The 25,728-nt window shown below is 42.4% G+C and overlaps 1 protein-coding gene across 1 annotated transcript; it reads right to left on the reverse strand.

Moving 5' to 3' along the window:
• Positions 1-11,374: 11,374 nt before the first annotated feature.
• On the reverse strand, positions 11,375-22,839 carry LOC133563507 (V(D)J recombination-activating protein 1-like). Its single transcript, XM_061917669.1, has 4 exons — positions 22,684-22,839; positions 18,903-19,215; positions 15,760-16,895; positions 11,375-15,002 (listed from the first exon to the last, which is right to left on the reverse strand). The coding sequence occupies exons 2-4, from the start codon at positions 19,202-19,204 to the stop codon at positions 13,264-13,266; spliced, it is 3,177 nt and encodes a 1,058-aa protein (XP_061773653.1). The 5' UTR covers positions 19,205-19,215; positions 22,684-22,839; the 3' UTR covers positions 11,375-13,263.
• Between the last annotated feature and the right edge of the window lie 2,889 nt (positions 22,840-25,728).

A 25,728-nucleotide genomic window follows, 5' to 3' on the forward strand; every position in this document is an offset into this window, starting at 1 on the left:
TGAGGCCAAGGGAAAAAAACAAAAAAACAACTCATAGCCATAGTACACATCCCTCTTCCATGTGTGTAAGAGGGAAACATCAAACATCAAAGAACACATAGGACATTAAAGACATTAAAGCAGCAAATACAACCAGACACTTCTACATACAGCTATGAATAAAAAGTAAAATAAACATATCCACTGTGGTGGCCTCTGCGGTGTTCCACGCCATCGTCCGCTGGGGAGGAGGGAGCATGGCCAGAGACAGGAGCAGACCCAACAAAGCAACCAAGACAGCCGACTCCACTCTCGGCCAGTGTCCAGTCCGCATGGATGAGCGAGGATACGTCCAAGGTGACTGAGGTGTCCGACACCTGCTCACCCAGTCGAGACACCGCGAAGCCTCTCTGTCCCAGCGCTCAGTGCTAGCTCCGCAGTCCTGTCCCCTCATCCGCATCTCCTCCAGTCCCTCCAAACAGACACTGGTGTGGCAGAGACCCAGCAGCCTAAAGGCTCCCAGGAGGCAGATCCAGAAGTCCACAAAAAAAGCACCACAGAGGTCACGAAAGTGCCACCCCTTGTCACACAGTCCCAAAGGGTCCAGGACCAAAAGGCAAAAAAATATAATAAGACATGAAAACAAGAGGGAAACACAAAAGGATGACACAAGAGCACAGAGCTCCTGCCTACAGCAGCCACTACAGCAGCGCCAACTTGGAAAAAAAAAAAAAAAAATGCCCACCTTATATAAAGAGGAACATTATCACAATTTCAAAAGGGTTAAAAACAATAAAAATCAGTTCCCAGTGGCTTGTTGTATTTTGTGAAGTTTTTTTTCAAAATTTTACCGGTGTCTGAATATCCCTAAAAAAAGCTTTAAAGTGCTTGATTTTCGCTATTTGCGATGCGACTATCCATTTCCCTGTGACATCATACAGACGTCACAAACAATTGCGAATACCACAGCAAGATATAGCGACATTAGCTCGGATTCAGACTCGGATTTCAGCGGCTTAAGCGATTCAACAGATTACGCATGTATTGAAACGGATGGTTGGAGTATGAAAGTATTGAAGAAGAAACTGAAGCTATTGAGCGAATAGCTGTTGACGCTATTCATAGCCATAGCATGGCCGAATAGCTGCGTTAGCATCGCCGGTAAAATGTGCGGACCAAACGATCAGGACTTTCGCATCTTGTGACACTGGAGCCACTTAAATCCGTCGATTGGTAAGTGTTTGTTTCGCATTAAATGTGGGTGGAAGTAGGGTAGCCTATCTAGTCGATATTACTATGATTACGTCAATATATTTGGGCATCGCAACATCTTTCCTTTTTTAAAAAAAAATCATATTATGTTTATAAACTCAGGGAAATATGTACCTGGACACAGGAAGACTTTGAATATGACCAATGTATGATCCTGTAACGACTTGGTATCGGATTGATACCCAAATTTGTGTTACCATCCAAAACTAATGTAGAGTATCAAACAACAGAAGAATAAATGATTATTACATTTTAACAGAAGTTTAGATAGAACATGTTAAAAAAGAAAGTAAGCAGATATTTATCAGTAAATGAACAAGTAGATTAAAAATTAATTTTCTACCACTTGTCCTTAATAATGTTGACAAAAAATAATAGAATGATAAACGACACAATATGTTACTGCATGACTCAGCAGACTAAATTAGGAGCCTTTGTTTGCTTACTTACTAATGAAAAGACACATAAGAAACATGTGTTTATTGTACTGTAACATTTTTTGTTCAAATAAAGCCAATTATGCAATTTATTATTATCGGGACAACACTACAAGATAGTATGCTGTCGTTCCATGTTGTTGACCTAAAGTTGCACAACTACAGGTATGCATCATATTTATTTCAACTCAATGGCATTTTCAACACAAACTCATTTTTATTCTTAGTTAATTGGAAATAAGTACCATAATTAATGTAGCACACATATAAAGACCAGTAAGGACACACAGAGATGGTGGTATTAAAGGGGAACATTATCACAATTTCAAAAGGTTTAAAACCGATAAAAATCAGTTCCCAGTGGCTTATTTTATTTTTCGAAGTTTTTTTCAAAATTGTACCCATCATGGAATATCCCGAAAAAAGGCTTTAAAGTGCCTGATTTTCGCTACCTGTAAATCCACCCGTCCATTTTTCTGTGACGTCACATAGTGACGCCAATACAAACAACATGGCGGCTAGAACAGCAAGATATAGTGATATTAGCTCGGATTCGCACTCGGATTTCAGCCGCTTAAGCGATTCAACAGATTAAATAAATGATAAATGGGTCGTACGCATGTATTGAAACGGATGGTTGGAGTGTGGAGGCATATAGCGAAAACAAAATTGAAGAAGAAACTGAAGCTATTGAGCGAATAGCTATTGAAGCTATTCGGCGATCCCCTTCTAAACAACGATTGCATCTTTTGACCACTGGAGCAACTTAAATCCGTCGATTGGTAAGTGTGTGTTTGGCATTAAATGTGGGTGGAGGGAAAGGCTGGATGCAAATATAGCTACAAATGTACATAAATCTATCCTAAATAGCATGTTAGCATCAATTAGCTGGCAGTCATGCCGTGACCAAAAATGTCTGATTAGCACATAAGTCATTAACATCAACAAAACTCACCTTTGTGATTTTGTTGACTTTATCGTTGGAAATGCATCTGCTTTGAGTGTCGCAGGATATCCACACATTCTTGCCATTTCTGCCATGTTAGCATCGATTAGCATGCCGTGCTAATCGATGCACACTCCACGTAAGACAACTTGAATCCGTCCCTGATGGTGTTGTTACACCCTCCGACAACACACCCACGAGGCATGACGTCTCCAAGATACGGAAAACAGTCGAAAAAACGGAAAATAACAGCTGATTTGACTTGTGTGTGTAATGTGTTTGAGAAAATGGTGGATTGCTTCCCGTTGTAACGTCACGGGTGAAAGGTCATCGCTCCGACAGCGAACAATTGAAAGGCGTTTAAATCGCCAAATTCACCCTTTTAGAGTTCGGAAATCGATAAAAAAAAAACATATGGTCTTTTTTCTGCAACATCAAGGTATATATTGACGCTTACATAGCTGATAATGTTCCCCTTTAAGAGGAAAACATGACAGGATATGTCCCAATAAAAATCCCCAAAATTATATTTTACCTGCTCATATTGTGATAAAAATGTCACAGGAGCATTGATAAACAAATAGTGATTAAGTTAAGTAGGATTATTCCTTATCGAATGTTGCAAAGCTTCTGTTTGAACGGGTACTCGTTGGTCATTTCAAAACAGCCGTTCAAAATATCCAATCGTTTGGTCGGCTTACGGTAGCTTTTTACCGTGAAAAGTAACGCGCCACATTGCTAGAACCTTCTGGCAAGCTGTTCGTAAAGGGATGGTGAACTATGAGTTGGAGACCCCTGATCAAGGGAATAAATAATGATGTCATAAATATGAACAATTGAAATCAATAACAATTAGCATTTAAATAATCCATCGCATATTTACCAAGTGACCCTTTTTTGTTTTTTTTACTTTGCTTCAATTGGTGTTTATCAATCAATCAATCAATGTTTATTTATATAGCCCCAAATCACAAATGTCTCAAAGGACTGCACAAATCATTACGACTACAACATCCTCGGAAGAACCCACAAAAGGGCAAGGAAAACTCACACCCAGTGGGCAGGGAGAATTCACATCCAGTGGGACGCCAGTGACAATGCTGACTATGAGAAACCTTGGAGAGGACCTCAGATGTGGGCAACCCCCCCTCTAGGGGACCGAAAGCAATGGATGTCGAGCGGGTCTAACATGATACTGTGAAAGTTCAATCCATAGTGGCTCCAACACAGCCGCGAGAGTTCAGTTCAAGCGGATCCAAGACAGCAGCGAGAGTCCCGTCCACAGGAAACCATCTCAAGCGGATCAGCAGCGTAGAGATGTCCCCAACCGATACAGGCGAGCGGTCCATCCTGGGTCCCGACGAGCGGTCCATCCTGGGTCTCGACTCTGGACAGCCAGTACTTCATCCATGGTCCTCGGACCGGACCCCCTCCACAAGGGAGGGGGGGTCATAGGAGAAAGAAAAGAAGCGGCAGATCAACTGGTCTAAAAAGGAGGTCTATTTAAAGGCTAGAGTATACAGATGAGTTTTAAGGTGAGACTATCCATATAAGTCAAAAAAATTACCATATCAATTATTTTCTTTACAATTGTAATTATTTTATAAACATTGTTTTTTTCAGTTGTGTTTGTCCATCCATCCATCCATCCATCATCTTCCGCTTATCCGAGGTCGGATCGCGGGGGCAGCAGCCTAAGCAGGGAAGCCCAGACTTCGTCTAGCTCTTCCCGGGGGATCCCGAGGTGTTCCCAGGCCAGCCGGGAGACATAGTCTTCCCAACGTGTCTTGGGTCTTGCCCGTGGCCTCCTACCGGTTGGACATGCCCTAAAAACCTCCCTAGGGAGGCGTTCGGGTGGCATCCTGACCAGATGCCCGAACCACCTCATCTGGCTCCTCTCGATGTGGAGGAGCAGCGGCTTTACTTTGAGTTCCTCCCGGATGGCAGAGCTTCTCACCCTATCTCTAAGGGAGAGCCCCGCCACACGGCAGAGGAAACTCATTTCTGCCGCTTGTACCCGTGATCTTATCCTTTCGGTCATGACCCAAAGCTCATGACCATAGGTGAGGATGGGAACGTAGATCGACCGGTAAATTGAGAGCTTTGCCTTCCGGCTCAGCTCCTTCTTCACCACAACGGATCGGTACAACGTCCGCATTACTGAAGACGCCGCACCGATCCGCCTGTCGATCTCACGATCCACTCTTCCCCCACTCGTGAACAAGACTCCTAGGTACTTGAACTCCTCCACTTGGGGCAGGGTCTCCTCCCCAACCCGGAGATGGCACTCCACCCTTTTCCGGGCGAGAACCATGGACTCGGACTTGGAGGTACTGATTCTCATTCCGGCCGCTTCACACTCGGCTGCGAACCGATTCAGTGAGAGCTGAAGATCCCGGCCAGATGAAGCCATCAGGACCACATCATCTGCAAAAAGCAGAGACCTAATCCCGCGGTCACCAAACCGGAACCCCTCAACGCCTTGTACCACAAAATGTCCACAATGAAATCCAAATGAAGGAAAATGCTGTCGTCTTGGTTTCTTTATAAATCTGAAGTCTCTCCACAAACCATCAGCTGGTGATGTACGACTCGATACTTTAATATATTGACACCAGATCTTTATGCTCTAATATTGAGTCTCAAATCAAAATATCAATACTTTTGCTACTTCAGTTCAGGTGTCTAAACTTTTCCTACCAAGGGGCCGCATACTAAAAAGTCAAAGAATGCGGGGGCCGTAACCGATATTGTGTCAGCTTTGTATTATTGCTGACTAAGTTTAGTAATATTATTTATTAGTTAGAAAATGTTACGCTTTTCTCATTGCATTCTGATTTGTTTTGCTTTTTTACTATTGTTTTTTTTTTGCCATTTCAGAATAGAATAAGCATATTAATAATACAATTATATAACTGCATAACCTAGTATCAAAAATGTTACTGGTACAATAATAATGTCCAGTTAAACATTTAAAATTGTTTATTATGGTTGTTGTATTTTTTTAATTAATTAATAAGTCAGTAATATTTTATTTTTTAATTAACTGGCTAAACTTTGTTTATATTTTATGTATATTTTATTTAAATTTCGAGAGCTTCTAACATTTTAGATCAAGAGTGTCAACTTTTTTCACCAAGGGCGGCATACTGAAAAGTCAGGTGTTGAGAGGCCATTTTGTTATTTTTTATTTAAAAATAAAAATATTATTTGAAAATACACAACTTTTTACATTTTAGCATTCAAGTTAGGTATATTTGCATTAAGTATCGGATTGGTATTGCCGATAGCAGCCTGAATTTTACTTGGTACCGGATCAGAAAGTAAATAAGTCGTATCGCACATCACTACTTTCAGCTCCACCTGAAGTAAAAAGTGCCTTAATTTAGTCTTTTATGATTCATGGCAATGTACCTTTAAATGTGAAGAAATCCCTAACCTTGGACTTTCTGAAAAAGTACTTTTAATGGTGGGCTCTGTGACTACTTAAGTAAGTAAGTAATAACAGAAATGCGGGAATGATACGTCAGCAATGTTAGCTCCGTTTGTTGTGTAGCTTGCTTAGCCTTCTACTGTATGACAATAGTGTCATAAATAAGGATTTAGCTAAAAAGTACTTTCAACTGGACCAGTGTCTTCTGGGTTAAAGTTAAGTTAAAGTACAAATGATTAGGTGTAGTGAAATTTGTCCTCTGCATTTAACCGATCCCCTTGATCACCGCCTGGGAAGTGAGGGGAGCAGTGGGCAACAGCATTGCCGCGCCCGGGATTCATTTATGGTGATTTAAGCCCCAATTATAACCCTTGATGCTGAGTGCCAAGCAGTGAGGCAACGGGTCCCATTTTTTTATAGTCTTTGGTATGACTCGGCCGGGGTTTGAACTCCCAACCCACCGGTCTCAGTGCGGACACTCTAACCCAGGGGTAGGGAACCTAAGGCTCTAGAGCCAGATGTGGCTCTTTTGATGACTGCATCTGGCTCTCAGATAAACCTTAGCTGACATTGCTTAACACGATAAGTAATGAATAACTCCGCTGGTAATCACAATGTTAAAAATAACGTTCAAAATATAAAACATTCTCATCCGTTTTCTACCGCACCTGTTCAAGCAATAACATCCATCCATCCATCCATCATCTTCCGCTTATCCGAGGTCGGGTCGCGGGGGCAACAGCCTAAGCAGGGAAACCCAGACTTCCCTCTCCCCAGCCACTTCGTCTAGCTCTTCCCGGGGGATCCCGAGGCGTTCCCAGGCCAGCCGGGAGACATAGTCTTCCCAACGTGTCCTGGGTCTTCCCCGTGGCCTCCTACCGGTTGGGCGTGCCCTAAAGACATCCCTAGGGAGGCGTTCGGATCATCAAGCAATAACAATGTTATTAAAAAATAATTAGAGACTTATTATACTCTAAAAATGTTGGTTTTACTTAAAAAATGCACGCATTTAGTTGTATTAGTACTTCAGTACTCTTGTCTTGTTCTGTATATTGTACAGTATTTTGTATTTATATAGTGTTTTTTAAATTGTACAGGATTGCTTGTTATTCTTAATAGATAGTAGTCTGTTTATTTCAATTGTTAGTTTTTCCTTAATTACCTCTTGTGTTATTTATTTTACCCCATATTTGTTCCCACAACCGCACCTTAAGTTAGAGTCTTTAATCTTCCATCCATCCATCCATCCATCCATCATCTTCCGCTTATCCGAGGTCGGGTCGCGGGGGCAACAGCCTAAGCAGGGAAACCCAGACTTCCCTCTCCCCAGCCACTTCGTCTAGCTCTTCCCGGGGGATCCCGAGGCGTTCCCAGGCCAGCCGGGAGACATAGTCTTCCCAACGTGTCCTGGGTCTTCCCCGTGGCCTCCTACCGGTTGGACGTGCCCTAAACACCTCCCTAGGCAGGCGTTCGGGTGGCATCCTGACCAGATGCCCGAACCACCTCATCTGGCTCCTCTCGATGTGAAGGAGCAGCGGCTTTACTTTGAGTTCCTCCCGGATGGCAGAGCTTCTCACCCTATCTCTAAGGGAGAGCCCCGCCACACGGCGGAGGAAACCCATTTCGGCCGCTTGTACCCGTGATCTTATCCTTTCGGTCATGACCCAAAGCTCATGACCATAGGTGAGGATGGGAACGTAGATCGACCGGTAAATTGAGAGCTTTGCCTTCCGGCTCAGCTCCTTCTTCACCACAACGGATCGGTACAACGTCCGCATTACTGAAGACGCCGCACCGATCCGCCTGTCGATCTCACGATCCACTCTTCCCCCACTCGTGAACAAGACTCCTAGGTACTTGAACTCCTCCACTTGGGGCAGGGTCTCCTCCCCAACCCGGAGATGGCACTCCACCCTTTTCCGGGCGAGAACCATGGACTCGGACTTGGAGGTGCTGATTCTCATTCCGGTCGCTTCACACTCGGCTGCGAACCGATTCAGTGAGAGCTGAAGATCCCGGCCAGATGAAGCCATCAGGACCACATCATCTGCAAAAAGGAGAGACCTAATCCCGCGGCCACCAAACCGGAACCCCTCAACGCCTTGTACCACAAAATGTCCACAATGAAATCCAAATGAAGGAAAATGCTGTCGTCTTGGTTTCTTTATAAATCTGGAGTCTCTCCACAAACCATCAGCTGGTGATGTACGACTCGATACTTTAATATATTGACACCAGATCTTTATGCTCTAATATTGAGTCTCAAATCAAAATATCAATACTTTTGCCACTTCAGTTCAGGTGTCTAAACTTTTCCTACCAAGGGGCCGCATACTAAAAAGTCAAAGAATGCGGGGGCCGTAACCGATATTGTGTCAGCTTTGTATTATTGCTGACTAAGTGTAGTAATATTATTTATTAGTTAGAAAATGTTCCGCTTTTTCTCCTTGCATTCTGATTTGTTTTGCTTTTTTACTATTGTTTTTTTTTTGCCATTTCAGAATAGAATAAGCATATTAATAATACAATTATATAACTGCATAACCTAGTATCAAAAATGTTACTGGTGCAATAATAATGTCCAGTTAAACATTTAAAAGTGTTTATTATGGTTGTTGTATTTTTTAAATTAATGAATAAGTTAGTAATATTTTATTTTTTAATTAACTGGCTGAACTTTGTTTATATTTTATGTATATTTTATTTAAATTTCGAGAGCTTCTAACATTTTAGATCAAGAGTGTCAACTTTTTTCACCAAGGGCGGCATACTGAAAAGTCAGGTGTTGAGAGGCCATTTTGTTATTTTTTATTTAAAAATAAAAATATTATTTGAAAATACACAACTTTTTACATTTTAGCATTTAAGTTAGGTATATTTGCATTAAGTATCGGATTGGTATTGCCGATAGCAGCCTGAATTTTACTTGGTACCGGATCAGAAAGTAAATAAGTCGTATCGCACATCACTACTTTCAGCTCCACCTGAAGTAAAAAGTGCCTTAATTTAGTCTTTTATAATTCATGGCAATGTACCTTTAAATGTGAAGAAATCCCTAACCTTGGACTTTCTGAAAAAGTAATTTTACTGGTGGGCTCTGTAACTACTTAAGTAAGTAAGTGATAACAGTCGTTTGGAAATGCGGGAATGATACGTCAGCAATGTTAGCTCCGTTTGTTGTGTAGCTTGCTTAGCCTTCTACTGTATGACAATAGTGTCATAAATAAGGATTTAGCTAAAAAGTACTTTCAACTGGACTAGTGTCTACTGGGTTAAAGTTAAGTTAAAGTACAAATGATTAGGTGTAGTGAAATTTGTCCTCTGCATTTAACCCATCCCCTTGATCACCGCCTGGGAAGTGAGGGGAGCAGTGGGCAACAGCATTGCCGCGCCCGGGATTCATTTATGGTGATTTAACCCCCAATTATAACCCTTGATGCCGAGTGCCAAGCAGTGAGGCAATGGGTCCCATTTTTTTATAGTCTTTGGTATGACTCGGCCGGGGTTTGAACTCCCAACCCACCGGTCTCAGTGCGGACACTCTAACCCAGGGGTAGGGAACCTATGGCTCTAGAGCCAGATGTGGCTCTTTTGATGACTGCATCTGGCTCTCAGATAAACCTTAGCTGACATTGCTTAACACGATAAGTAATGAATAACTCCGCTGGTAATCACAATGTTAAAAATAACGTTCAAAATATAAAACATTTTCATCCGTTTTCTACCGCACCTGTTCAAGCAATAACAATGTTATTAAAAAAAGAATTAGAGACTTAGTATACTCTAAAAATGTTGGTTTTACTTAAAAAATGCACGGATTTAGTTGTATTAGTACTTCGGTACTCTTGTCTTGTTCTGTATATTGTACAGTATTTTGTATTTATATAGTGTTTTTTAAATTGTACAGGATTGTTTGTTATTTTTAATAGATAGTAGTCTGTTTATTTCAATTGTTAGTTTTTCCTTAATTACATCTTGTGTTATTTATTTTACCCCATATTTGTTCCCACAACCGCACCTTAAGTTAGAGTCTTTAATCTTCCATCCATCCATCCATCCATCATCTTCCGCTTATCCGAGGTCGGGTCGCGGGGGCAACAGCCTAAGCAGGGAAACCCAGACTTCCCTCTCCCCAGCCACTTCGTCTAGCTCTTCCCGGGGGATCCCGAGGCGTTCCCAGGCCAGCCGGGAGACATTGTCTTCCCAACGTGTCCTGGGTCTTCCCCGTGGCCTCCTACCGGTTGGACGTGCCCTAAACACCTCCCTAGGGAGGCGTTCGGGTGGCATCCTGACCAGATGCCCGAGCCACCTCATCTGGCTCCTCTCGATGTGAAGGAGCAACGGCTTTACTTTGAGTTCCTCCCGGATGGCAGAGCTTCTCACCCTATCTCTAAGGGAGAGCCCCGCCACCCGGCGGAGGGAATTATTTTCTGCCGCTTGCACCCGTGATCTTATCCTTTCGGTCATGACCCACAGCTCATGACCATAGGTGAGGATGCGAACGTAGATCGACCGGTAAATTGAGAGCTTTGCCTTCCGGCTCAGCTCCTTCTTCACCACAACGGATCGGTACAACGTCCGCATTACTGAAGACGCCGCACCGATCCGCCTGTCGATCTCACGATCCACTCTTCCCCCACTCGTGAACAAGACTCCTAGGTACTTGAACTCCTCCACTTGGGGCAGGGTCTCCTCCCCAACCCGGAGATGGCACTCCACCCTTTTCCGGGCGAGAACCATGGACTCGGACTTGGAGGTGCTGATTCTCATTCCGGTCGCTTCACACTCGGCTGCGAACCGATCCAGCGAGAGCTGAAGATCCCGGTCAGATGAAGCCATCAGGACCACATCATCTGCAAAAAGCAGAGACCTAATCCTGCGGTTACCAAACCGGAACCCCTCAACGCTTTGACTTCGCCTAGAAATTCTGTCCATAAAAGTTATGAACAGAATCGGTGACAAAGGACAGCCTTGGCGGAGTCCAACCCTCACTGGAAATGAGGGTCTTTAATCTTGTTATATGCAAATATAATGACAACGTCTTTTCTATTCTATTTTATTCTATTCTATTCAGTGTTAAAAAAATATGATATGGCTCTCATGGAAATACATTTTAAAATATTTGGCTTTCAGGGCTCTCTCAGCCAAAAAGGTTCCCGACCCCTGCTCTAACCACTAGGCCACTGAGTAAGTGTTTGCCACGATCGCAATGTAGCTTATGTAGCCGCTATTGTTTACAAGTGGTCAAACCAGCAGTGCAAGAAAAGTAATAACATGATATGGAATAGAAACATTTTTTATTGCAATATACACATACATACGTCCAAGATTTAGCATTGGAGAGACTAAGGACTCAGTCGAAGTTGACCATTAGCCAGCGTCTCGTACCAGATTTGCAGCCTGGCGTCCTTCCTTTATCTCTCTGTCCACGTTGTCTCCTCTATGAGCAGACAAAAAAATACGGTCTCGCTATATCATCTAGGATGCTGTGATGTGTTGAAAGTCAAATAAAAATTACAAGGCGGTTGGCGATCACCGATGTCCATATTCTATAAAATCTTAGCAAAACAAAAATCAACTACTAAACAGGTCTGTCGGCGCAGGGTCGAAAGCCCAGTCACCGTGGTAAGGAGGGCTTCATTTCCATCTAACAACCCCGCCTCTGAAAAACAAACCGTTTTTATGAGGAGAAGATGGGTCTGTACAGCAAAATCAATGCAAAAATGTTCACCAATTTTGACATGTTTTGAAAACCAAAATGAAGTGTTAAAAATTGAAACAAAAATAATGTGACCTCTTTGAAGAAAAACAAATTGCATGATTAACCGGTGATTATATATGATAAATGCATTTTTTTTTATTAATCACATGCCTTAACACGTCAACTTTGACAGACTTAGTCATTAATAATGGTACATGAGAATTCCACAGATAATATTGTGTAAAATTCAGACTTTTTTCAAAAAGTGTTCAAAAAACAAACAGATAATGTTCTGCGGCGTGCAAACTAATATCTGAAATTCAGTGTTAACAGAAAACACCAAATGAGGAAGGCTGAGATGGAAATGTTTGTGAAGCATCCATCACCCAATACTTTGGAAATGCAATATACTTTATCAAAATCCAAATTCAAGACAAGCCGCAATAGAAAGCATTTTAAAACATGATGTCTGTGGAGGCCTGTGACAACCATGACAGGAAATGGTGATATTTTAGTTCTGCTGTGTATGGTTGCACATGACAGTAAAACAGAATCAAACAGTCAATCAAATCAAATAAAAAAAACAAAATTGCTTGTCAGACAGCTACAAATGTCAAGGACAAGAAAATGCAATGCAATCAATCAAACAAATAAAGTTGCAAAGAAACTCGGTTTACATAACATCCTTCTGTCCATCGTCCATCTTCAGCCACTATTACCCAACCGACTGCTGGATTTTATACCAAGCTAAAGAAATCTCCCTGTGAAGGAATGGGCTGTGTTTGGCTTCACGTCGGACAAATTGCATTTTTTGGATGTATGAAAAATGCCACTACATGCTTTATTTCATGTGAAGGTGTCTAATAAGTATGATCTATCATCTAATGTCCACAAAAAAGAAACAGTTCAAAGTGACCTGGCATATATCCTACCACAGGGATGCCAGGATAAAGCAATACATTAAGATTTTTCAAAAGGCACCTGTGAAACAAAAAAAAACATTAAAGTCTATGTGATTACATTTCCTTCAGGTAAAAATTAAATCAACATACAGTGGCCACAAATGTGGTCATCTAAACACATTTTCCCATCCGATGATTCACAGCATTTTCTTCTGCTTCCATAAATATCCACTCTATAAATATGTCACATCCTTACAATACAATAAAATAAGCCATAAATCATGGCTTAGAAAGATTTTGCCAGTACCAAATGAAAGTGTGTGTGTGACACTATTCATAGGTTATGGGTAAGACACACACGTCATAAAACATAGCAGTCTTGAAATACTGATTAGTGAGGCTTAAACAAAGTAAGTTTAAAGTTAATGATGATGCAGTTTTTGAATGATGGTATAATATAAAAGTTTTAGGAAAACAGCACAAAATATAATAAAGAGACTATTAAATCACTTGTTCACAATGTAGGGACATCAGTCTTACCAATGTAAAATCAAACAAATCTTCAGGCTTAATTTCACATTAAGAACAATCAATCAGCTCCTGGGACATAATTCCACTGTTCTGAATGTCTGCGCTGGGTCAGTGGTTGCAAGCAGGGCTTTTGCGGAGTCCTTATGAGCCTCCATAAACCTCTGCAAGTACTTTGAGGTGTAGAGCCAGTGATGTTTCAGGACGTCCTCGAGTTCATAGGCCTTTGACTGACGTGCATTCATCTTACGGAAACGCCTGAACAGTTTGTTTGCTGACTCGTTCCCCTCACTTGCCCAGGCTCCGATAGACCCATCTCGTTCTATTATCTCGGGAACATGGGCCAGAGTCTTGTGCAGGTAATTAGTTATCTTGCCATTATACCTGTATTTGAAGGTAGAGGAGATGAGGTCAGCAAAGCGCTGAGAGTTAAAGGTGTAGCGGCACAGCTGGTCAGGACACTCTTTGGCTGGGCAGGTGGAGCGCCACACAGGCTTCATTTGAAGGTAAAGCCTCATCAGCTCCCTCAGGGCTTCCCTCCTCTCCTCTGAGGGAACCAGCTGACACACCACTTCCACAGCCTCCATGGTCATTAGCTTGCGGGCATAGTTGCCATTCATCCTCATCACTGGTTTGAGCTTTAGCTTCTGCCTCAGTTCTTTATCTACAGCTGCCCGCCAGCTGCGCCGTTCTTCCTTGCTGGGCTTTTCTTTTCGGTACACCTCTCCTATTTCATCCTGGAAAATTTTGTAGAACTCGGTGGCGTTGCCAATGTCACAATGTAATGCATCCAATGTGGATTGGGTCTCCATGAAGGGCTTGGCAGAGACCCCTTTGACTCTGTCTCGTAATTCCTCTACAGACTCAGAAAAAGGGTTGGTTCGCCAGATTTCATAACGATGCAGGTTCTCATCATGACTTCGTGTAATTGAGTGGAGTACTATATTTTCAGAGGCGTGCACTCGACTGGAGTCACACAGCGTGCATATATAGGTAGAGCCTGAGGCTTCCAGGCCCTCAAATTCGCGTACAATCTTCTCATCGTATCCCGTGCCCCTGAAGTGGAAGCGGAAAGATCGAGGCAGGCCAGCTATGGATAGGATGAGCCTACTCTTCTTCATTGCATTACGCTCTGCAACTATTGGCCCTAGGAGAGCTGTGAGTGTCTCGTGGTCCGATTCATCCGCAAACATCAGACACAGGGGCTTACAGGAAAGTTCGGAATTTGGCTTTGGCTCAGTGAAAATGGTAACCTCCTCGTTGTTTTCACCTCGAAAAACCGAAATAGACATAACGGTGAAAGAGAAACGCACAGCTTTCTCTGGAACAACCGGTCCCCCTCCATGTTTTTCACTGATATCTCCCATGCCATCACAAGATTCTTTGATCATAACACTGAAACCAAGGGTACAGGCACTGTCTTCCATCCCTATGTCTCTCAGCCCCTCAACAATGTCCTCCTCCAGGTCCTTTATTGCTGATACCAGAGCCACATCATAGCGGAATCTTCGAGTGATGGTGTCAGCTGGTGCATCATCTAATGAGCAAGTCCATCCAGAGAGCCCATCAATAATGCCAACGTTGCAAGCTGCAGACACATTCTGGAGAGCTGGCTGCCATTCGAACTGGTCAAAACCAGGGAGTAACTCTTTCTCTGCAGCTCGGAGAGTGTGCAAGGGCTGGAAGATCTGGCGGCCACTCGTGGCTTTAACAGTCCGGTACATTTTGTGATATTGGCTGCAGCTCAGGAAAGTGTTGACCCTAATGGCCAAACACACAGCCGGATGCAACGCGAAGCCCCTGCCTGCAAAAAGAGACAAATTAAAGAGTTTCAGTCAAACACAAAAATAGGCAAAATAAAACTCATTTAAAAGGCAAGAAGAAAGAAATGCAAAGGGGACATCCAGATAACTAGTTAGCACCAAAATGTGAATTTTAGCTGCAGAGACTATTTTGTTTACTATGGAACTTTCTGACCACTACCTGGAAACACCAAAACTGTTATTCAGAGCACAGAAGCTCATGGATACAAAATATACAATTTACTAATTTCCAAATGTTATAATAGGCCAGAGGGGTAAATCAGCGAAGCTGGCAAAAAAAAATATGTATTGGCTACAGATAAAAACAGATAACAGCTGGCTTCAATTCCCAAATGGGGAAGTTGGTGTTGTCTGTGACATTTGCACATACAAGAGCTGCTGGTGTTCTGATTCAGCCCCTTCACAAGAGGTGTTATTCCATATCAAAGGGAGTATAAAAATGAAAGACTGACAGTCAGGCAGAAAGAGAGTGAGGGCTGGAGAACAACAACGGTGGTGTACTATAGACAGGGATGGACAAGCATGAAAAGCGTTTCAATCAAAAGCACAGAAAAGCTCCTTTTTTTAAAATACTGAACTTTTACACACTGAACTTTTCAACTCGTTAATTAAGAGAAGAGTGGAGCCCTTAGATTATGCCCGAAATAAATGAGAACTAATTAATTAAGCTGTTTGTGTCTTTAGGAGGTATGAGGGATGTACACTGATTGAACAAAGGCCTGATTAATAGCCTCTTACCTTGCATCATGACCTCTAACTCATCTGCTTTCTGATGTTCATTCCCAGATCTCAGTGCCAGCAGATACAGCGTCAGACACACAGACTTCAGGTCGCCACCTTCCTCTTTTTCTGCAAACGCCTTCACCTGATTCTTCAGTTCCCTCAGTCGATGCTTCTGGGCCCGCCGTGTGAGCGATAGCAAGTGCTGCCGGGGTCGTCCTCCTTTATTGGTTATCAGGTAGTTGTCAAGATATGATGATTGCTGTCTCGTTGCATCCTGCATTTGCAGATCATGGTCCGTACAGTGAGCTTTAAATGAGTCTAGTCTTACTTGTCGGCCACAGCCATCTCTCGGGCAGACCAAAAAAAGAGAATATAGGACCGACAAAAAAGTTTTGGCAGGAAGAATGAGGTCATTGTTGGCACAGGGTAAGTTGCAGGCCGGGCAGTGAGGTCCTATAATGTGGTTGTATTTTATGATACAGCTGCGGCAGAACAGGTGCCCGCAGGGGCCTTGAACTGGGTCAGAGAGCAGATGGTCACACACCATGCAAGTAAAAGAACAGAAGAAGTCAACAGGGAGATTCTCAGACATAAGCTTGCTACTCAGGTGCTCCTTCTGACAATGTGTGATGGTCCTCACCCAGTGATCTCTTTGGACACTGGGACTTCTCCATCCCTTTAGCACAGGACCATGAAGATGGCCTCCAAACGGTCTCAGAATCCGACTCTCACCGCTGACAGTGCTGTGGCCTTGGTCCAACCTTATTCTTTTCCCTAAGCAGTGGGCCCTGGGAGTGACTTTGATCCTTTTTCTTCCCATCCGCTGGTACAAATGTTTCGTGGGTGAACAAATGTGGCAGAGGGCATAATGAGGTTTCCATTCTGGGACATTGGTCCTGGATAAATTGCAAACACCCCCTCCTTGCATGGCTATTGTCCAGCAGCGATGGCAGAAGGAAAGAGGATGGACGGATTCTGTATCATGTCTCACATTCACTTTGAAGACTTTAAGAATGACATCTGGCCATTTTGTTGACAAGCAGCCCATTTTGCGAAGGGAATTCCTGCTTTCGTCATCCAAAGCTGCATGGACATCATAGACTGGGCCTTTGACTTTTCTTAAAGTGGTTCCACAAAGGCGGCACAGACACCTAAAAAGAGATCAACAATCATATATGTGTTTTCAACATTGCAGATTTTTTTTTTTTAACGTTTTTAATTGAAACTATCAAAGTTAAAAGTTATATTATCACTGATAGTCACACACATACCAGGTGTGGTGAAATTACCCTCTGCAATAGACCTATTCCCTTGTTCCACCCTCTGGAAGGTGAGGGGAGCAGTGAGCAGCACCAGTGATTCAACCTCCAATTCCAGCCCTTAAAGCTGAGTGGCAAGCAGGTACGTAATGGGTCCCATTTTTGTTGTTGCGAGTGTCAAGTTGCCCCAGTTTTTCACAACATAACGAGCCGGTGGTTTCAACTATGGAAGCCCAGTTTTAACCTAATAAATTACCCCGGAAGTGATGAAGTATTTTTATGCTGTTGCCATGTTTTAGTGGACGGGCGACAGCTACACCAATGTGATGCTTCGAGGATCCTTTGTTACCGGTGAGTAATGTAACTAACAGTAGAACATACTTGCCAACCCTCCCGGATTTTCCGGGAGACTCCCGGAAATCAGCACCTCTCTCGAAAACCTCCCGGGACAAATTTTCTCCCGAAAATCTCCCGAAATTCACACGGAGCTGGAGGCCACGCCCCCTAAAGCTCCATGAGAAGTCAACAATGTTGTGACCCACTTAAACAGGACAATACTGCCATCTACTGTACATAGAATAGATTAGAATGTACTTTATTGATCCCTGGGGGATATTCAGCACCACAGTTTGCTCACAATAAACAATGATCCATCCATCCATTTTCTACCGCTTATTCCCTTTTGGGGTCGCGGGGGGCGCTGGCGCCTATCTCAGCTACAATCGGGCGGAAGGCGGGGTACACCCAGGACAAGTCACCACCTCATCGCAGGGCCAACACAGATAGACAGACAACATTCACACTCACATTCACACACTAGGGCCAATTTAGTGTTGCCAATCAACCTATCCCCAGGTGCATGTCTTTGGAAGTGGGAGGAAGCCGGAGTACCCGGAGGGAACCCACGCATTCACGGGGAGGACATGCAAACTCCACACAGAAAGATCCCGAGCCTGGGATTGAACCTATGACTGCAAGACCTTCGTATTGTGAGGCAGACGCACTAACCCCTCTGCCACCGTGAAGCCCATAATAAATAATATAATATATATAATATATTATATATACAATATATAATATATGAATAATAAATAATATAATATATATATAATGTATTATATATACAATATATAATATATGAATAACATAAATATATTCTACATATATTCTACATTTAAGTGCAGTCAAGGAACATTAGGGAGTCTGTTCTGAAGCCACGGCAGAACAAAGGTTACTGAAATAGTGAAAGGTAAGTGTTGTTGTTGTTTTTTTTAGAAACTAAGTAGTTAGTAGAACAACTGTGTTTTTATTACTGTGTATTTGATAGGTGCCATCTGAAATTCAACTATTTCTTTTGTTTACATATACAATAAAATAAATATATATAGCTAGAATTCACTTTAACTCAAGTATTTCTTATATATATATATATATATATATATGTGTGTATATATATATATATGTACATATATATGTATATATAAAATATATATGAAATACTTGCGTTGGTGAATTATACTACTCTCCTCTTAACCACGCCCCCCGCCCCAACCACGCCTCCGCCCAACCCCCGACCACGCCCCTGACCCCCACCCCCACCTCCCGAAATCGGAGGTCTCAAGGTTGGCACGTATGCAGTAGAACATACTCAAGGCTACTATATTGGGTGAAATAAGTGTAAAGGGGGACTATATGGATGTTATTTCATGTTTAGAGGACTATTATTATGTTAAAATTATATATATTTAGAAAGTCGGAAATAGCTTTTTATGATCTGTGAAAATATTCAATTTATTGATAATCCTACTTCTTAATAATATGTTCATCCCGGTTATGTACGATCCCAATTAACCGTGATAAAAGAGTGACAACTGTAAAAGGTTTATGTAAATAAATCACCTGAGATGGTTCATGTGGTTTTCCATTTCTTCTAGCCTCAAATCCATTTTTTGGCCAGGCCCTTTAACATTTTCCTTGACACAACCTGGACTCACGCCGTTATCTAACGCCATACTCGGGTTACAGATGCCTGCCATGGCTTCGTTCTCCGGCTGCATCTCACTGGGCGCAGGGGCCCTCTCAATGGACTTCACTCTGAACAGTTTAAACTTCCACTGAGAGTACTTGGAATGAGGATGGTGGAGCTCAGCCGGCATGGATGATCGGGGGCCATCTGTCTCCAAGCTTTCCTCTGCCATCATCGGACTTAGGCCTTGGAGAGGTGGAAAAAAATGAGCGTTATGTGAATGGATGACTAATATTCATATGTGACAAAATAAAGGAAGAAATAAAGTCCCCATGAGAAGCACATGTAGGGATGCAGTATAAATATTTCAGGGTTCCTCATCACATCCCCAGGCCTAGTTTTCTTGGAGCACTAACATTACTGGAAACAAACATAGCAGGTATCCACTGCACTGCAATACTATGTTAATGCATGACACAGTTCATAAAGATTTATATATATATATATATATATATATATATATATATACAAACCACGTTTCCGTATGAGTCGGGAAATTGTGTTATATGTAAATATAAACGAAATACAATGATTTGCAAATCATTTTTAACCCATGTTCATTTGAATATGCTACAAAGACAACATATTTGACAATGTATGATTATTTTGCAAATAATCATTAACTTTAGAATTTGATGCCAGCAACATGTGACCAAGAAGTTGGGAAAGGTGGCAATAAATACTGATAAAGTTGAGGAATGCTCATCAAACACTTATATGGAACATCCCACAGGTGTGCAGGCTAATTGGGAACAGGTGGGTGACATGATTGGGTATAAAAACAGCTTCCCAAAAAATGCTCAGTCTTTCACAAGAAAGGATGGGGCGAGGTACACCCCTTTGTCCACAACTGTGTGTGCAAATAGTCAAACAGTTTAACAACAACGTTTCTCAAAGTACAATTGCAAGAAATTTAGGGATTTTAACACATACGGTCCATAATATCATCAAAAGGTACAGAGAATCTGGAGAAATCGCTCCATGTAAGCGGCATGGCCGGAAACCAACATTGAGTCACCGTGACCTTCAATCCCTCAAACGGCACTGTATCAAAAACCGACATCAATATCTAAAGGATATCACCACATGGGCTCAGGAATACTTTAAAAAAACCACTGTCACTAAATACAGTTCATCGCTACATCTGTAAGTGCAGGTTAAAGCTCTACTACCGTCAAAGACCAAGGAGCTGGTCATTGACTTTGGGAGGTCGAGTCCACGGTCACAACTTATTGTGATCGAGGGAGTTGAGGTACAGACCGTGGACTCATTCAAGTACCTCGGGGTTTGGGTGGACAATAAGCTGGACTGGACTGTTAACACAGACCACCAGTACAAGAAAGGACAGAGCAGGCTGTACTTCCTCAGGAGACTGCACTCCTTCAACATTTGTAGAAAACTCCTGTGGATGCACTACCAGTCTGTGGTTGCCAGTGTTCTGTTCTACATGGTAGTGTGCTGGGGGGGGCAGTACATCTAAGAAGGACAGCTCCAGACTTGAGAAACTGATCAGGCGGGCCGGTTCTACAATGGGAATGAAACTGGACTCACTGGTGATGGTGGCAGAGAAGAGGACTGTTGACAAACTAGTGAGCATCCTGGATGATGCCAGTCACCCTCTGCATAGTGTTATCAGTAGCCAGAGGAGCCTGTTCAGTGCTAGACTGCTTCATCCCAAGTGCAGGACTAATAGACTCAAGAACTCCTTTGTCCCACACGCCATTAGACTGTACAACTCCTCTCTGGGACGGGGGACGGGGGGTACTAGGATGACAGGGGATGCAAAACAATAACATTGCAATACGTTTTTATAACATGGTCACTACTGCCTACTTTGTCTTGTTATATTCTTATTTTACTGTTATATTGTTATTCCCATTGTTTTTATTCTTTTTGTAATATTTCTCTATTTTGTTTCCATTTAAACCCCCATTATTTACTTTTTACTTTTTTCTTTAAATTGACCTCAACTCTGTACACTGCTGCTGGAATTTTAATTTTCCTGAAGGAACTCTCCTGAAGGAATCAATAAAGTAATATCTATCTATCTATCTATCATCGCTACATCTGTAAGTGCAGGTTAAAGCTCTACTATCCTAAGCAAAAGCCATTAGTCAACAACATCCAGAAACGCCGCCGGCTTCTCTGGGCCCGAGATCATCTAAGATGGACTGATGCAAAGTGGAAAAGTGTTCTGTGGTCTGACGAGTCCACATTTCAAATTTTTTTAGGAAATATTCGACATTGTGTCATCCGGACCAAAGGGGAAGCAAACCATCCAGACTGTTATCGACGCAAAGTTCAAAAGCCAGCCTCTGTGATGGTATGGGGGTACATTAGTGCCCAAGGTATGGGTAACTTACACATCTGTGAAGGCACCATTAATGCTGAAAGGTACGTACAGGTTTTGGAACAACATATACTGTCATCTAAGCGCCGTCTTTTTGGGGGGGGGGTTGTATATATGTATGTGTATAGGTGTTCCTCTCATGTAATTTCTTTGACACAGAAGTTGCTAAGTGGCAGCCTGATTCTTTTCCAGACTGTCAATTATTTATATTTATTTATATATATTTATATATATTTATTTATTTATATATTTATATATTTATTAAAAAAAGTCTGCGGGCTATAGAGCGTTTTCCGTTCGGGCTCCAGTACTCTGGAATGCCCTCCCGGTAACAGTTCGAGATGCCACCTCAGTAGAAGCATTTAAGTCTCACCTTAAAACTCATTTGTATACTCTAGCCTTTAAATAGACTCCCTTTTTAGACCAGTTGATCTGCCGTTTCTTTTCTTTTTCTTCTATGTCCCACTCGCCCTTGTGGAGGGGGTCCGGTCCGATCCGGTGGCCATGTACTGCTTGCCTGTGTATCGGCTGGGGACATCTCTGCGATGCTGATCCGCCTCCGCTTGGGATGGTTTCCTGCTGGCTCCGCTGTGAACGGGACTCTCGCTGCTGTGTTGGATCCGCTTTGGACTGGACTCTCGCGACTGTGTTGGATCCATTGTGGATTGAACTTTCACAGTATCATGTTAGACCCGCTCGACATCCATTGCTTTCCTCCTCTCTAAGGTTCTCATAGTCATCATTGTCACCGACGTCCCACTGGATGTGAGTTTTCCTTGCCCTTATGTGGGCCTACCGAGGATGTCGTGGTGGTTTGTGCAGCCCTTTGAGACACTAGTGATTTAGGGCTATATAAGTAAACATTGATTGATTGATTGATATTTGTCATTTTGAAAAGATGGAGAGCTCTACCCCATAAATTATATATGTGAAGACAGAGGAAAATTGAACAGTACAGAGTAAAGATATTTCACAATACATTGATATTGAAGAGACAGGAAAAGAGAAAAAGTCACTTAGTAAAGATCAAAATGACTTATTTCCAACACAACGTTGTTCAGTTAAACAGTTCCTAATTCAACAGACAAGATCAATGATGTCAACCTGACTCCAATTCCAGCATTACCTAGTCAAACAATCACATGAAATATTTATGCATAATATATATTTTAAGTCTTACCATTGTATATGTTTGGCCCTTGCAGCAGCATCTTCTGTCTATGCACCTATTTATTTCTAATGCTGAACTCTCTTTTGAGACCCACAGCTGAGCCTGTGTGCACGAGTGTCAGCTGCGCTCCTACCTTGTTTTTCAGTCTCAGCTGGCGTCGGTCTCTTGGGGGTCCTCTCTGTGTGGGGGCACAAGGGAAGCCCTGGAGCCAAAAACCCAGACACACTGCCGTGTGTGTTTGTGTTTTACTTTCACAGCTTCAGGCATCTGTTACCAGAAGTCAAACCTCCATATTCTGGAATCGATGTTGTCTTGGGTTTTGTGGCTTGTATTTGTACCCTTCCTTCGTTAGGATCCCAACAGTCAACGCTCACCACCTGATGCCGCCAGCTGATTTCTACCCCCAAAAAACAAGGTCGCACGTGTTCATAGTTTGGGGTTTAACACAAACAACTTTTTACCGACTATGTTTGTGCATACAGGAATAAAGGAGATAAGTGTTCATTATTTGTAAAACATACGGAATTACGGAGTGACCACACTTAGTAAGTCTGTGTAAATTGTGTGCAAACATGCATTTGACGGAGTGAGTTATCATCCTTCAACCTAATAAAAAAATAAACATTTTGGCTCCAGCTTTCTTTTTGCACAATAAAATGCAGTTTGCTTAAAGGCCTACTGAGACCCACTACTACCCACCAGGCAGTCTGATAGTTTATATATCAAAGATGAAATATTGACATTGCAACACATGCCAATACGGCCTTTTTAGTTTACTAAATTGCAATTTTAAATTTCCCGGGAGTTTTTTCTTGAAAACGGCGCGTAATGATGACGTGTACGCTTGACGTCACGGGCTGTTAGGAAATATGAGCGCTGCACACACACACAGCTAAAAGTCGTCTGCTTTAACCGCATAATTACACAGTATTTTGGAGATCTGTGTTGCTGAATCTTTTGCAATTTGTTCAATTAATATTGGAGGAGTCAAAGTAGAAAGATGGAGTTGGGAAGCTTTAGCCTTTAGCCACACAAACACACGGTGATTCCTTGTTTAAAATTCACGGAGGTTAAACTTTACTATGGATCACAGCGAACATGGATCCCAACCAAATGTCAACCAGCAGGTTTCAGTGAGAAAATTGTGGTAAAAAGTCGCTTCTTACCGGAGATAAGCTGAGCTTGTGCCGCCCATGAAGCTGCCGTCAACTTCCCTGAGACATTGACACCCGTGGACACACACCTCCGACTATCAGGTACTATTAAACTCACTAAAACACTAGCAACACAATAGAAAGATAAGGGATTTCCCAGAATTATCCTAGTAAATGTGTCTAAAAACATCTGAATCCTGTCCCAATGCAATCGCGTTTTTTTTTTAACTTGTTTTTTTTTTTGTTTGTTTTTATAGTCCGTTGCTACCAATATCCTCAAACATGAATATTTCATCCTCGCTCAAATTATTGGGGAAATTGTCGTTTTCTTGGTCCGAATAGCTGTTTTTGTAGGAGGCTTCCATTAGAAACAATGTGAAGATGTGAGGATCCATCAACATGTGACGTCATCGTCTGCGACTTCCGGTAGAGGCAGGGCTTTTCTGTTAGCAAGCAAAAGTTGCGAACTTTATCGTGGATGTTCTCTACTAAATCCTTTCAGCAAAAATATGGCAATATCGCAAAATGATCGAGTATGACACATAAAATGGACCTGCTATCCCCGTTTAAATAAGAAAATCTCGTTTCAGTAGGCCTTTAATGTCTCTCTATGAATAAAATATGTTAAAGGAAAACATTATACATCACAGATGAAACAATATGCTATGTATGAATGTATGTAGGTATGTATGTATGCAGTTTACAGCATATATGTATATATATGAATGAATTTAAAATGAATTCTAAAATTCACAGGCTGCCAGAGCGAGGCAATAAGAACATGCATGCTCTCGTTTTTTGTGTCCCTGTCAGCAGACCAGTGAAGCAGCGTTTGCATGTAGGTGTGACTGAGTGAGGGCTGGTAGACTCCGGTACAAAGTGTATTGCAGTGGTTTCACTTTTGAAAATTGCCTGAGCGGGGAGAAAAAAAAGCTTGCTACACAATTGATTTGTCTATCCAGACTTAAGGTGCTGTGTAAAGTCTGCAACCGTACGTGACATTACATGCAATAAAAATATCGTAAATATGGTACCCCTCAGTTTTACTTGAATTGGCACCCTGAACAGGTCGATACCTGTAAAAGCAACACATTTGGTACACATTCTTATTCATTTGTAATAGTTCTAGGGATTAGTAATATTTTGAAGTGGACTGCTTTTTTGTTTTGTTTTTGCTATTTCCCTTGTGGATCAATAGAGTTTTTCTAAGTCTACAGATTGTATGTGCATTCAGTTTGCTTATTAAAATCAATCAATCAATCAATCAAAGTTTACTTATATAGCCCTAAATCACTAGTGTCTCAAAGGGCTGGACAAACCACTACTACATCCTCGGTAGGCCCACATAAGGGCAAGGAAAACTCACACCCAGTGGGACATCGGTGACAATAATGACCCAGTGGGACGTCGGTGACAAGGATGACTATGAGAACCTTGGAGAGGAGGAAAGCAATGGATGTCGAGCGGGTCTAACATGATACTGTGAAAGTTCAATCCATAACGGATCCAACACAGTCGCGAGAGTCCAGTCCAAAGCGGATCCAACACAGCAGCGAGAGTCCCGTTCACAGCGGAGCCAGCAGGAAACCATCCCAAGCGGAGGCGGATCAGCATCGCAGAGATGTCCCCAGCCGATACACAGGCGAGCAGTACATGGCCACCGGATCGGACCGGACTCCCTCCACAAAGGAGAGTGGGACATAGAAGAAAAAGAAAAGAAACGGCAGATCAACTGGTCTAAAAAGGGAGTCCATTTAAAGGCTAGAGTATACAAATGAGTTTTAAGGTGAGACTTAAATGCTTCTACTGAGGTGGCATCTCCAACTTTTACCGGGAGGGCATTCCAGAGTACTGGAGCCCGAACGGAAAAAGCTCTATAGCCCGCAGACTTTTTTTGGGCTTTGGGAATCACTAACAAGCCGGAGTCCTTTGAACGCAGATTTCTTGCCGGGACATATGGTACAATACAATCGGCAAGATAGGATGGAGCTAGACCGTGTAGTATTTTATACGTAAGTAGTAAA

This window comes from Nerophis ophidion, linkage group LG12, assembly GCF_033978795.1.
Source record: "Nerophis ophidion isolate RoL-2023_Sa linkage group LG12, RoL_Noph_v1.0, whole genome shotgun sequence".
In the NCBI taxonomy this organism is placed as follows: domain Eukaryota; kingdom Metazoa; phylum Chordata; class Actinopteri; order Syngnathiformes; family Syngnathidae; genus Nerophis; species Nerophis ophidion.